General features: G+C 38.2%; 1 protein-coding gene across 3 annotated transcripts in view; it reads right to left on the reverse strand.

Moving 5' to 3' along the window:
- Nucleotides 1-8,831: 8,831 nt before the first annotated feature.
- LOC117488276 (SPRY domain-containing SOCS box protein 4-like) overlaps nucleotides 8,832-15,783 on the reverse strand; it is a 63,580-nt gene continuing 56,628 nt past the window's right edge. For all 3 annotated transcript variants that reach the window (XM_034137094.1, XM_034137093.1, XM_034137095.1), the window contains exon 3: nucleotides 8,832-11,392. In XM_034137094.1, the coding sequence (XP_033992985.1) occupies nucleotides 11,265-11,392 (128 nt within the window). In that variant the 3' untranslated portion in view covers nucleotides 8,832-11,264. The remainder of the gene's footprint in view (nucleotides 11,393-15,783) is intronic.

Consider the following 15,783-nt stretch of genomic DNA (forward strand, 5'->3'; position numbering starts at 1 on the left):
CACACACACACACGCACGCACGCACACACACACACACACACACACACGCACGCACACACACACACACACACACACACACACACACCCACACACGCACGCACGCACACACACACACACACGCACACATGTTGATGCAGACATTACTTCACGCTCGCTACAGGTACACAGACACAAAATCTCTGATAAAATAATTTACAATCTGTTGCTGGAACAAACACTGAATCTTCCCACGTTGTCATTGTTACAGTAATGACACATCTCCCTCTGCTGAAGCACAGTTTTCTCATTATGTGGAGAATTAGCTGATAAAATGAATCTAAACTCTTGAATTTAGCGACGCAAACTCTCTGTTTCTAACATTAACACAAAGATAATGTGGGCTTTGATCCCAATATTTAATATGTGCAATTTTCCTCAGATTACTTTTATATTGTTTATTTTATATTTGAATCAGATTGTCTGCAAACTGGTGAGTTATTAGCAGATGTATCCGAGTGATGTATCCATATACAGTACATGTGTTAATGTATCCATGAATATAATTCCTTTGGCCTGTATAGTAGGTATAGCATAGATGTACCGTCCCTCAGCGTATATCCTCTGTTCTCATAACTCAAACCTCTCTTTCTCTGAGAACATGTTACCTCTTAAAATAAACATTACACATCTGTCCTGATTTATATCAGCAGAAATGTTAACCGTCTAATATTGTCCCCCTTTAGTTTCTCAAAAGTATTTTAAGGTGATTGAAAGGTTAAAATACTCTTAGAAACCAAAGTGCAGTTTGTTTGCATCTGTCTGTGTACCAAATCTCTCCATACTGTGGCCTATTGTAGCTTTCATTGTTATACAAAAATAGAAGAAATAGTACGGAGATGTTTCCGTGTGTTACCATTATCCCGTCTTCCCATTCTGTTTAATTTGCAGTAAAGGGAGCCCTCTATGCAAGTATGGGCCCAGTATAAAGGACCAGTACACAGAAACAGGGGCACTGCAGTCATCGACTCTTTCAAACAAACAAAATGGCTGTCACCCCATTTCTAACATTACCCAAGATGAGGTGTGCTTTTAACGTTTAATATGTACTTGTATTTATTTGGTTTATTTTTTAATAACAGATGGTTTGTAAAATGATGAGTTATTAACAGATTCAAGAAGAGGTTGAGAGATGTGAGTGACGTGTAATATAAAACAACTTTTACTTCCATAACATCTCCACTCGGTACAGAGCTGAGATGTTAAGGTTTTTTGACTTTCTAACAACTCTTCAGTCAGACTCGGGACCATTTCTTTAGGGAAATGAAAATGACAGGCCCTCACTGCAGACTCTAAAAACGATTATCTTCTTATTACTCGACCCATACATGTGTTAGCAAACCACATGTTATTAGCCTTGTCCTGTTTCTCATCACGTGGTCCTGATAAGCAGGGGCCGCTGCATGGAGCTAAGGTGGCACACTTTTTCAGATGAAACAATAGTGTTAGTATATGTTGTGAAACTGTCTCGCATTGGACGCAAATCAAGTCGAACGATATCTCACTAACTCTTGAAAATATATTTGTAAAACCGATAGGGTCTTTTTGAGCTTTCAGTTTGTGATGCAGGATTTTTCCTAAAAGTTTCCCTTATGTCTGAGTAAGGATCACCTCGACTACATAATTAAAGTTTATTTATCAGAAAATATTTTTTTTATCGAAAGAATACTTTACGACTTAACTTAATGAGTTGAATGCTGGAGAAAATAAGTGTGTTTATCTATCTCACTTTATCAAGTCACCACTCTGCACAACTTCACCAGAACTAGCAGCAGTGGAGACTTCTTTGATATGAATTCCTTCTTTTAAACATCAATATTGCATATCAAGTACACTTGATTTAATCCAATGGGTTTGTCTGCATTTCAATTCTCTAAATGTAACTCCTTAGACATTCCCGTTTCTACTCTGATTGCCAGTGATCATCCCTCTGAGGTCTGTGACTGACGCGTCTCCTCTCCACATGTCCCTCCCTCTGTCCTCCTTTAAGCACCTGTGATTGTGATGTCATAATTGTGAGACAACTGCCTTGTTTCCCCTCGTCCCCCTCTGTCATATTGTGCTTCTGAAAAGGAAAAGATTCTTTTACATATAAAAAATAAACCCTGTAAAAATGTTCAAGACAGTTATTTTATATATCCGTTTCTTTTTCTTTTTGTAAACAAAATGGTCTGGATTTCTCTCTCTTTAGTGGTAATCCTACTGATTTCTGTATATTGACCAATAAAGACTTGTTTTAGACTCTACTCAGATCTCCTACTTGTTTGTGCACTAGGCATCTGACCTGTGTGTGTCTGTGTGCGTGTGTGTGTGTGTAAGTGCGTGTGTGTTCTCCCACAATAAATGAAATATGCATCCTTATTACCTCTTCAAATTGTGTTGTATAATTGAACTTCAGGCAATGCTGCATAATAGCATTCGACATCAATTCATAACCTTTTTCAAATGTTCAAATCAATAGGCACGCAATGACTCTAAATAATAATGATCACGCCACCAAACACAGATTAAAACTAAAGTAACGAGCCTGTTTGGAAAATGTAAGAAGTAGAAAGTACAGGTATTTGTGTTAAAAATGTAAGAAGTAAAAGTAAAAAGTCGTCAGAAAAATAAGTAGTGGAGTAAAGTACTGATACCAGAAAAATGTACTTAAGGAAACAATCAAAAGATAGTTTTTCCCAAAAAAAAGAGTGTAAATAGCAAATGAACAAAAGTCATATCGTATGATGAAAAAAATGATAATGTATGTAGTAAAACAAGTATGTTAACAATGTGTTCAAAAACGTCATAGTATAGTATGTATTCTTTTATAAAAATAAATATAGTATGTCAAAAAGAACGAAGCAGAAAGGGATAGCATAGAATGTGGAACATTTGAAAAAAGTCATGAAAGTATGTAAAGAAATTTGTAGAAAATACTTAGTATAGTATGTTGCATAAAATGAAAAAATAACTGTTATGTCAGAAATTTTTTATTGATATTGATTTGTTGAAAATATACAAAAAAGTCAAAGTATAGTATGTCAAAAGTGATAGAAACGCTGAGTACACAGAGGTGAGCTGCTGCTTACAGGACCCTCCCTTCTCATGTCTCCTGTTCATTCCTTCTAGTTAACCCTGTGATTGTATAGTATCTCGAAGAATATGTGGAAAAAGACACAGTATATAGTGTGTCATAGAAATCATATACTGTATAATTGAACTTCAGGCAATGCTGCATAATAGCATTCGACATCAATTCATAACCTTTATTAAAGCTGCATAAAACAATCTGCAGATTCTGTTCAGTACCCTGGATGGCTAGTAATAATACATAGTCAAATTGGAAAAGAGATTAAACTTGTGAATGAATGCATATTGTCAATAAGTCCAGCTGCAAGTGAAAGATTGACTCTTACATAACACTGGATCCAACAGGGTCCTATCTCCACATTATCAAAATGGTGGAGTATTAATGACACTACAAAAAAAGAACAAAGTATATTTGATATTAATGATGATTTAACAATCTACTGCATCATGTATGTGAGGTAAGACAAACACTTAACTAAGTGGGCTGAAGTTGAATCAATGAAAGTTCCCTTGTGTTTGAAATAAAGAAAAAACAAATGGCCTTTCTTTAGCTTTTTAAATGTTCATGTTAGTATGAGATTTGAAGTGGAAAATAAAAGCATTTATGAGCAACTTGGTCCTCACAGAACAAAGTGAACAATAACCCCCACTCAATGGTAACAATTGATAAATGGAAAAGAAAAAGAGCATAAATGTGATACATGTTATTCCAGACAAAATGTCAGAGATTGTTATATATGATTTAGTCTCAGGGTAGAATGATGACATTCAGGACCAGAAGGTAATGGACAATGCAATATGGGCTTGGAAAGCATAAAATGTGTTGGTAAAGATACACACTGACACACATTTAATGATGTAACATTTTGCAACAATGTGGAAACCATTGGGAAACAATTTATAATGCACTGTTGGTGTTTCGATTTTTATTTGGGGATGCCGCTGCTGAACAGAGAACATTACAGTGGTCTGACGAACATTAATATCTAAATATTAATAATAACGGTTTGGAGGGGGCCAGCTTTAACAGTGTTGGAAAACAAGCCTCATTTCTATTTATTGGTAGCGAAATGTAATAAATAAATACAAATATTGGAACTTATATTATTTAATAAAAGTTGCTATCAAAGTCTTTATTGAGACGTTATCAATATCAACTTTTTCACGTGTGTGTTGTTTTTTATGTTTTTACAGAGGTAAATATAACACGGTCCAACTCAATCGTGGAGTATTACTGACCCCTGCTGGTGGACGGCTGAACTGCACGGGAAACATCAATGTCAAGAAATTCAAAAAAACATCCTTAAAAAAATATAAAAATGAGATTGATGATGAATGAATAGATCCACATTGTCGATCAAATCTGGTTTACTTTAGAACATACAAGATGACCGGCAATGTGCTAAAATAAAGGAAACTAATGGTATTTCTTCTCCTTTGAATACCATTTGTTTTTCCACATGAATATTTCCACATGTATATATATATTTTTTTTTTTATCTTTTAAGTTTTTAAGTTTTAATACTATTTTATGTCTATTTCTATTTCTGAAATATATTGGACTGTTTATTTCTGTGTCTTAGTTTCTCTTATGTACATGTGTTTTGCCTTGTGTTTTTTATGCTGCTGCAACGCAACAATGTCCCAAATTGGGATCTATAAAGTACCTATCTATCTATCTATATATATATATATATATATATATCTATCTATCTATAATTTGAAAATACTTATAAATACTTTTTTGTTCTGCATGCTACAAATAATAATATTTAAGACAAAATGTTCTGTTTGATGAAGACCAGGTTAAAAATATTTATGTTTTAAAAAGAGTCAAAACACTCTTGCTGTATAATCCTTAGTTTGTTGATTTGCAATGAATCCCACTCAGCTTTTAATTGACTGGCCTTCATGTGAGTTTATTTATTAAATGTCCAGAGTTTTGCAGCTCTGCTTCAAAACAGTGCTGACGATTCAGTTCTACCCAGCAGGTCCCTGAGCGTGAAGCAACACTATCCGCTAATGAGTAGCTTAATGTGCATTTAAAGTGATGAGCAGCACATGTTCAACAGCACTGTGATGGAGGAAACTCTGAGACTGGCAAGAATATACCATGAGCTGCTAGTGAGTTAGCTTGGCTTTTAGTTTGCAAATAATGCATTTTATTACTTGTTTTTGAAACAGACTATATACCCTTGTAACACAGATTATTACATATTGTGAAGATTAACTCATCATAGTATGTTGAAAAAATACATTGTGTAGTTTGTAAAAGAAAAGGGTCATAGTATAGTATCTCTAAAAAAAGTCACAATACAGTATGAGGAAAAAAGTAATGGTATTGTTTGTGGAAAAAAGTAATTGAATACAATTCCAAGAAGAAATTCAAAAATAGCACTGTATGGTACATTAAAAAAAAGTGTGTTGAAAGATATCAAAAAAGTCTTCGTATATTATATAAAAAGTTTGAAAAAGGAATTTTGGTACAGTATGTTGAAAAAAGTAACAGAATTGTATATTCCATCCAGAGATGGCAAAAGTACACACATCCTTTACTCAAGTAGAACAGATACTCAAGTTTAAAAATACTCTGGTAAAAGTAGAAGTACTGACTACACTTCTTTACTCAAGTAAAAGTAAAAAAGTATGGGCTTCATAATGTACTTGAGTAAAAAGAACCCATAACTACCAGCTGTTTGATAGAGTAACTGGTAACTGGACCTCACTTTATATTAATAGAACATTAAAGATCTTTCTACCTCTGCTTCTTTTAAAAAGAGTGTAAATAGAAAATGAACAAAAGTCATATAGTATGATGAAAAAAAGTAATGATAATGTATGTAGTAAAACAAGTATGTTAACAATGTGTTCAAAAACGTCATAGTATAGTATGTATTCTTTTATAAAAATAAATATAGTATGTCAAAAAGAACGAAGCAGAAAGGGATAGCATAGAATGTGGAACATTTGAAAAAAGTCATGAAAGTATGTAAAGAAATGTGTAGAAAATACTTAGTATAGTATGTTGCATAAAATGAAAAAATAACTCTTATGTCAGAAAAATTGATATTGATTTGTTGAAAATCAGCATTGTATGGCACGTTGAAAAATATACAAAAATGTCAAAGTATAGTATGTCAAAAGTGATAGAAACGCTGAGTACACAGAGGTGAGCTGCTGCTTACAGGACTCTCCCTTCTCATGTCTCCTGTTCATTCCTTCTAGTTAACCCTGTGATTGTATAGTATCTCGAAGAATATGTGTGTCATAGAAATCATCAATGCTACCCTCCGATGAGACACTATTGGCGCATTTCCACCGCAGGCCTCGCTCGACTTAGTACGGTTTTGTTAGGCCTTGTTAGGCCCAGCTCTTTAATGCTGCGCTTCCATTACAGTTTAGGAACTGGGGTAGTATCTATAGTAACGCAGTGTAGGCGGAGCCGTGACGTCATCTTCAATGAGCACCCCAGAAAAACAACATCAGCCGTTAGCTGTTAGCACTCAAGCTCACAGCTCCTCATATCTGTTCAGAAACTAGACAAACAAGTACAAGTACAAACCACAGACTGTCTGTGTCATGGCGAGTACCGTCGCTGGTTTATTTATGTCTGTATAGGCCGTTGTTGTGAGTGTGGACGGTCGGAGCATATACTGCGTTAGCTTAGCCGATCTCCATTTAGACAACGCGAATTTTAAAAGGTTTTTCGCCTGCTGTCTGTCTGCAGACTTGTCAAAGCATTAATTCATGGTTTTTACTAACCGGTATCAGTATGTTGTTACTTCGGCATCATTTTGAAACGTGTATTACAATTAAATCACGGTCAAATATGTTCATCTTGTTGTAGTTGTAGCCCCCTTGCCAGCGATTCTCTCTCTAGTTTAGCAAACTCAGCCCGACTCAGCCCTGTTTGTTGGCCCCGATAGAACCACGATTTTGTCGGGCCAGAAAAAAGGTGAAAAAGTAGCCCCGGGCCGGAACTAGGCCTAGTGGAAGCGCAACCAAAAACGGGCCCGGCACGACACGGCACGCTTAAACCGCGCTCCGCACCATGGTGGAAATGCGCCATATGGGTGTCCAAACTACGGCCCTGGGGCCAAATGTGTCCCTCAGCAAATTCAAAAGGTATAATGACTTAAAGTGGACCTATCATGCTATATTTGAATAATATATTGTAGGGCCATACCTATATAAAACATGTCTGTGAAGTTTTTTTTTCAAAATACCAAACAGATCATGCATTTTAGCCATGCCTCATTTCGCTCTATTTGCTGTATTCCAGCCCTGTTTTTGCAAGGGCTGATTCTGTGGCAAATGAGCTGCAGCTGACTACGCCCCCCTGCAAAGGAGGGGGGCGAGGCACGAGCGTCATGTTACCATGCTGTTACCATGCTGTTACCATGCTGTTACCATGCCACGGCAACCTCTCATTCCCCTGATAGGTTGAGAGTTGCCCATATAGGCGGAGCTCCCCGTTTCTGACGTCAGAACAATTTCAAATCTGTATCAGCTCCGTTGCAGCCCCGAGATTTGGGTATGGAGGAAAAGAGAGAGAGGGTTGTGTTTTCTGACACTTGGTGAGTTCCCTGACACACCGGGGACACATATTCATGTATAAAAGACATACAAAAGTGCATTTTGCATGATAGGTCCCCTTTAAGTATAATAAACTTCTGCTTGTCTTATATTGTACTTTTTAAATATATATGTTCAAATATATTACACAGTATTGATGTGTTAATAAGCCCAATTTTCAAATAAATTCAGTCCATTAAAGTTGAAAACATGTTCTAACAAATCTAAGTTGATAAGAAAAAGCCCAATACCAAATATACATAACAACCTTGAAATAAACCGTTCCTATTTCCTCTTATGATGATGAGAAATCTGAGGCTCCTATTTTAAGGAATGAGCTGCTAACAAGATAAATGAAACCCTATGGAGAGCTGGGATGTAGGCAGTTTTTTTCTAACAACATTTTCAAGTATCAAGAGTAATTTGCCTACATTGGATAGATTTTTCCCATTTATAACTGAACTTATGACGCAATAAACCTGTAGTGAGTGGCCCAGCCCAGCCCTTCGTATATTTTTCTATATGTGGCCCTCGATGAAAAAAGTTTGGACACCCCTGCACTAGAGGATTCTTGTTTTGATGTTCGCTAATTCAGAAAACTCTGTAGGCTTTAGGGTCAACAGCCGTTGCTAACCCACCAATATGGCTTTGTAGGAGGCCACACCCCTCAAATGACTTCGTTCCCAGTTCCCACATCACACAGTAGAAAAAGAATCCAAACCCAGCCTCACTAAGGTCTGTTTTGTCTCTCTGTTCTGTTGTGCCCTGCAGTTTTTATTTCACACTGTGAGCATGTCGATATCTCTTTGGCTGAGTGTGAGAGTGTGAGCTGTATTTACAGCTGCCTGAGCTGATGAGCAGTGCATTAACGGTGTACTTTCTGATGTGGAAACTGCACATTTGACTACTGGGAGAACCCAATTTCCCCGAGAAGGCCTCCCTCGGTAGATTAAACGCTCCCTGACACAATCGACGGAGCTGGAGATGTGTCAGTGCCAGCGAAGCAACGTTTGAATCTGACTGCAGATCTGTTTTAGTCAGTGTCAGATGTACTTTGATGACTTCAACCATTCCTAAAATGTAGCAACCATGAGCTTTCGGGTAAGAAATAATCAGGAGAAGGAAACACAATAAATATTTTACAGACCTTTTTCAAATTCACTTGGCTTTTATTCACATTTCATATCTTTTGATATCTCAACTGCACCATCCGTCCATACATTCCACTACAACTCAACGGTCCCCTTCCTCCCCATCGTAGCCGATGAAAACAGAAGGTGAAACCACCGCCATCCCAAATAAAAATAATAATGTTAATAATAATGAAAAGCAGCATTGAAGAAACAACTTTTGATTTCTGCCTCCCTTCATCAACAGCAAATTTGTATTAAATTACCTGAATGTAACCATCAACCTCCGTTAGAAGAACAAACATAAAACTAGCTTGTGATAAATGATCATTATCATGTTGCCATCATCAGACTCAAAACTCAATACAATGAATAATTATAATGTAGAATACAAACTCAGGCGTTTAAAAGAAAGTGACTCAAGCCTTTTATAGGGGGAAAAAACATGATTGGTCTACAGTGTGTGTGTGTGTGTGTGTGTGTGTGTGTGTGTGTGTGTGTGTGTGTGTGTGTGTGTGTCAGTCAGCAGTAATGTTCCTACATTCTGCTCCAGCCTTTACTATAATAGATCCAGTGAGAGTAGATCTTCTCTGGTCCTGTTCGTTTGTGGTCATTAAGACAGTGGTGCCTGGTACCAGTGAGCTACAGCAGGGTGCTACAACAGCAGGTGAGGCGAATCTCTCCACCAACACACTCACACACTCCACGGCTTAACATGAGTACTTTTGGTCCTGAAGGACATCATAATTCATGATTTAGTGTCCTGTGAGAAGGAATGGATCTCTGTGCCACTAACACGTTAAACTTTAGCAGTTTGTACATGTGAATAAGCCCCTTTCAGACACGCAGCTCGCTACGCTAAAGTCATTTGGACCTATCGAATGTTCCATAACACTTCCCAGACCAAGCTGGTTTGAACTGGATATCATCACAATATCACAAAAGGCCACGGCAGCACAAATTATACAAATAAAATGATTAAATGTATGTCTCGGTTCCTCTATAGAGGCCTAAAGAGTATTTGCTCTTTAAGCTTCGCGCTATGATCAATGTGGTCCAACAAGAACTCAGTTTCCTATTAGAAGTTTAAAAAGGTTAGTTATTAATCATTAGAGATTTGTGAATAGGATGAGTTTTTTGTGTTCGTTTATGACTGGTGTTTTTCTATTTCTTTATGAATATTTAGCTTTAAGAGCACTGAAAAAAGTACCGCGTAATTAAACATATTCTATGAAAAGACACTGAAACACTGTAAATGATCAATTTTACGTTGAGGAAACTGTAGTCATTTCAGATTGATGCTTAAAATGATTTTATTTCCCCATGCAGCATGGGGCAAAAGAGGTAGAAATAAAAAAAATAAACATTAAAACCAACACACCGCCAATCTTTTTTCAAGTAACATTCAGGCTAACTGCATGGACGAAATGATAAATATCCTGTATATAAAAGTGTTCAAATACAGCATACAGGCACGAGAGTCCCTATGACTTGTCATTCTGTATTAGGCCATTATAGTATAAAAAAGCAGCAGAATAAAATAAACTAATACAATGTGAAATTAATAAGTTGGAACGGGTGGTAGCTTCTCACACTGACTATGCACATTAATCAAGATTTGAACACATTTTAAAATCATCACTGACCCACTATTCATCATTAACATCATGACTTTTCAACTCCATCACTACTTCTCGTTCACCTGGTGCTAAATACTGAGTATGGTGAATATTTCCATTAATTAACACACTATAACCACAGTGACCATGTCTGAAAAGGGCTTCACTCCCATACAAAATGTCTGCATAAAGCCAGGAGAGAAATTCAGTGTGCCTGTTTCATTTTGCATCCCCCTTGCAGTCATGTTTTTTGTCTATTCTGTATGCGTAGTGAGCTTTTAGTCAGGCCCCGAGTCAATCAGATAAAAACAACATTAGTGCTAAAATCCTCTTGGCATCCTGTCACCTTCGCCAGAGGAGAATACAGAGTCAACAGCAATGATATGGTCAGTGACTGTAGTCAGAAAGGCCTCCAGGATAGGATTAGTGTGCTTTCTCTGCGCAGTGTTCCTTCTCATCACTAGGTGGCGGTGTTCATCTGGACACTGTCGCCTCTTCCCCACACCATGGGTTTCCTTTCTGGATGAGTGAGCCGCTGATGGGATACCATCATCAATAATTTATTTCAAGTCAAAAAACAAATGAAAAAGCAGCTTGAAATCCAAGAGAAGCTGGTGCTGTCTTTGTTTGAAAGCCTGGACGTCCTCTTTCAGTTCTCCCACCATCTTTCCTTCTCTCCATCCTTTAATACACCCATCTGTTGTGGAGCTATGGCGCTCTCAGTGTGGACATGCTTCCATCCATCATCCTTTCATTCATTTCGTTAATGCATCCATCTTCCTGGAGGTCTGGTTTGTGTCCTTGTACTCCCAGTTGGCTCTGCTGGTGTCAGTCACTGGTATTGGAGGTAATTTTTCAGGGACTGGGGCAGGGGGAGGCCCTCGATCTCCTGAAGCCGCTCCCGACCCAGCGCCATGCGGGCCGCACGCCGACACAGGTCCATCAGAGGGAGGGGCTCGGCTGAGGAGGGGGACAGAGAGAGAGAGAGATTAGACAAAACAATAACAAAGGATATGTGAAAAAAACTTTTTTAAATTACTTGATTTACAACTGTTATGGCTGGTGTTAGATTTGTTGATGTGTGTGCTTATGCCTTGACATTTTATACATGCATTACACACCTTAATATTTATTATGCATGCATGAATGACAGAAGTGGAGAGTGGTGATGCACACCTTTACATATTTAAACCTCCTCCTCATACACATACAACGACACCTGTTTGGTTAGCATATATTACACATTACATTAAGTTCAGTTAAACACCATCTGTCAGACCGACTTTCTCTCCAGCTGAAAACATTTGATAGGTAAACAGTTTAACTGTTAAAAAAGGGGATAATAAACTTGTAATAAGATTGCCATGTGAGCTGCTGGCCAGTCTCGTCTGCGACCTTCCTCCTCCCACCGAGGTGAAGGAGGAAACAGATACAGGAGTCTGACTGCAGGACACACAGAGGAGAAGAGGAGGAGGAGGAGGATGAGGATGAGGAGGAGGAGGAATGGTGCTGCATGTCTGCATCGTGATGTTGTTGTTGTTGTGTTTTTAATTGTCCATCGTCATAAGATGTGTCTTAATGCCAATCTGCAAAACTCACAAACTTCCAAAAAATCATAATCATTTGCCTCTAGAGTTAATGTGAGCCAACACATTAGTAATTTTATCTTGGCACAGATATAGATGTTAGGTTTACTTTGCTTTGATCTGGATGCAGGTTATACCGCAGAAGTCCCTAAATAAAGATTTATTATATTATTTAAAAAAAATATAGATAGCATCTTCATATTTTTTTGTGGCGATCATTTCTATTACCAGGTAAATTGATATAACTGGCTAAGTTCTTTTTCTCATATCATTTTCCATTATTTGTATAGTTTTATCTGGCAACAAAATTAGATGATAGGCCTTGTTTGGCTGCCTCTCAGTAACAATCAAATATAAAGAAGACATGGCGGTAATGTAGTAGAAAAAGCTCCAAGTATCAGGTGATTTGGTGAAGGTGGTGGTGTTCTGTATCTGATGGAGAAAAGTTTGAGATCCAGTTTTCCTGACATCAAACCCATTAAAGAAACAATAAACAAATACAAACATAATCTTGTTTATTTAATGCAATGTATCTTCTCTTTGTCCTTCTCCCCTGATCCAGTTTTATCAGCTTGGCTTATAGATTCCTCCAAATTGATTTTACAGTATCATCTTTTTCAATTAATAGTAATGACCACGTCTGGCCGCATTACACAGCAGAGTGGGAGGGAGGACAGGGACACGTTACGGAACTGAACTCCATAATCCAAAACACATCCCGCTCACCCCTCCTCAAACCTTTCAACACTCACAGTCTGACGCATGCTGTAAACACACATGACTCACTGAACTGAACCATACAGGCAACACCTTTAAAGGTCACCTATTGTGCAAAATCTACTTGTTCATGTCTTTTATCCATAAACATGTGTCCCCTCTGTGGAAAGAGATTCTGGAAGTTTCAGGAAAAAAGATTCCCTTTCTTTTTCTCCTGGTCCATTTATATAAAAACCTGTCTGAAAATGAGCTGATCAGATTTTGGCCACTTTATGATGTCATAACGATGTTTTGGCTTGTGTAACCGTTAGCCAATAACTAACTCATTTAGATGGAGAGAGATAGACTGAAAAACTATTCAAAATAAAGATTTGAAGTGTAGAAGAACATCTCAAATCACTGAACGTGTGACGTTGCTGAAAAAGGACTCTCCTCAGTGGAGATCCCCTTTGAGATAATGTCTGTCTTGTAACAGGCTGTAATTAGTGGAACGTATCTTGTTTTGGAGGTGTGAAGAGCTTTGTGAGGAACCTAAATGACAGGAACACAGCTAGTGTGTCTCTCCCTGCTGCTTGTTTAGGAAAACACACACACTGCCATCACCCGTTGTACATCCTCCGCCACCTGCTTCTGCACCGCTGTGTGTGTTTGTTCAAGGACACACACACACACACACAACACACACCCACACACACACACACACACACACACACACACACACACACACACACACACACACACACACACACCAACACACAACACACACACACACACACACACACACACACACACACACACACACACACACACACACACACACACACACACACACACACACACACACACACACACACACACACACACACACACACACACACACACACACACACACACACACACACACACACACACACACACACACACACACACACACACACACCACACACACACACACACACACACACACACACACACACACACACACACACACACACACACACACACACACACACTTTACAGAAGTGTCCTTGCAATGTCACATTAATGCTCATCCACGCTCCTAGAAACCAGTTCTTCACCTGCGTACAGATGACCGGGATGACATTGTTGATTTCTTCGGTTGGCCTCTGTTTGACTCTCAATTACGCTGCCATTGTGAGAGCTGCTCTCGTCACATTAACAGGAGATACAGCAGATGAATGCCTTTGTATGGTGGCTGAGTGGCATCAAATGAGGATACAGTGAGGTACAGATAAGGGATTCAAGTTCAATTTTCCGGAGATTGGCCGATCAATTAATAGACTCATCATTTTGGCTGTAATGTATGAACATATAGAAAATGACATGAAAAGAGAAGCTCATAATGGCTTGTAAACGTGTATGTGGTGAGAGTAGTGAATGCTGGTGAGCATCAGAGCAGACTCATTAACAGCTCTATATATAGATAAATGGGGAGGCTAAGCCCGCTTTAATGCCACCCTGGATCCTGACCAGAGAGACAGGAAGTGTTCACTGACACCAAAAACATGGTGTTGAAAGACCAACAACAACATTATGTGTGATACACACATATTCGTATACAGGCACAAACACTGGGCTAACAAACTAAAGAAAAATGCTAATTTGTTCTGTTGACTGTTGACTTAAACCACATAGTATGTATATGAAAATGTCAATTTGAGATTATCGTGGATGAAACTCATTTGGAGTCTTAGTGAGTAAGCAGTGTGTGCGGGATGTGTGCATGTAGCTACAGTAACAAGGGGAGCAATTTTGTACTAGACCCAATTAATTTGAGCATGCTCTTTAGTGCTCAGTTATGCAGAGACAATTTCAGCAACACTGTGGTTACTGAGAGGAAGGAGACACTGTCAAGTGTCAACCCTCTATGTTATTCTGGCTCTTTCCCTCTGAGAAAACACACTTAGCCTGAAATAAGACAAGTAAAAATAAGACTGAAGAAAACCTCTGTAGTTTTCTCAATGTGAAATTATCAAAAACACACTGCTTTTTGTGTCAAATAATCTCTATACAATACTTTATGCGGCCCTATATCTATAGTCTACTATAAATAATGAGTTATAGTGGATTACCCAATGTATTATAATTGCTTCTATATAGCTTTTTTATTAGACACTAAGATGTCTAAGTGTAGGTAACAGACATCTAAAAGCAATAGAAAAGCTTATGGCATATTTTAAACGTGTTACAAGGCTGTTCATTTTGTAAATATAGGCAATCGAGAAGCTGCTTATTTCTCTACTACAAATGGTCAAGCTCAAAATGAATCATCTGCTGCCATCCAGATGTATGCAACGACATGTTTTGTGTTATACAAGTAATTAACTGGGCTTTATAACTACTTTTGCGATACTCAGCGCATTAACGATGAGATCTGTTCTTAATGACACATTTTCCATCACGTTTTATCCTATCAGCATCTCCTAAAAGAGATGAGGGGCGCTAATGAGGAGAGAACCTGAGGATGATGATCAGCAGCAGGTCATTTCCCCGGCTGCATCATTACACATCCACTGCATTAACAAGTAAACGCTTCAAAATGCTGCAGGACTTTGTTACATCATCACTGTGAATGTTTATCTGTTTATTTATAGGACATACAGAGGATGATTTTGTTAGTGACACTCCCATTGAACTAACCGTTTTCTTAGGACAGATAAAATTGTTTTTAAAGAGCGCAACCCTTCAGGGCTGAATTAAAATGTGTTAGTTAAACTGTGAGATGAATGCTGAATGACCCCTGTGGGAAAGCTGGCCCATTACTGCAGAAAAGAAAATGAAAAACAGAAGAAGTCGATGAAGAGCCATGTGAAGTTCCCCTTTGCTTCTCACACGTTGACAGCCCTGGGACTCAAACTGCATCCTGTTAGCATCTTGTTGTTTTCCTCACAAACTGCTGGGATGGATTTATATGAAGGTGGCAGACCTCTATGAATTTTGTAATTAGGTTTTACTGATGAGCGCTACTGGATGTGTAAAGGCGTAGTGAAAAACGTCTTCCCTGATGAGACATTTTAGATGGATATG

The sequence above is a fragment of the Trematomus bernacchii genome, unplaced genomic scaffold (assembly GCF_902827165.1).
Source record: "Trematomus bernacchii unplaced genomic scaffold, fTreBer1.1, whole genome shotgun sequence".
NCBI lineage: Eukaryota > Metazoa > Chordata > Actinopteri > Perciformes > Nototheniidae > Trematomus > Trematomus bernacchii.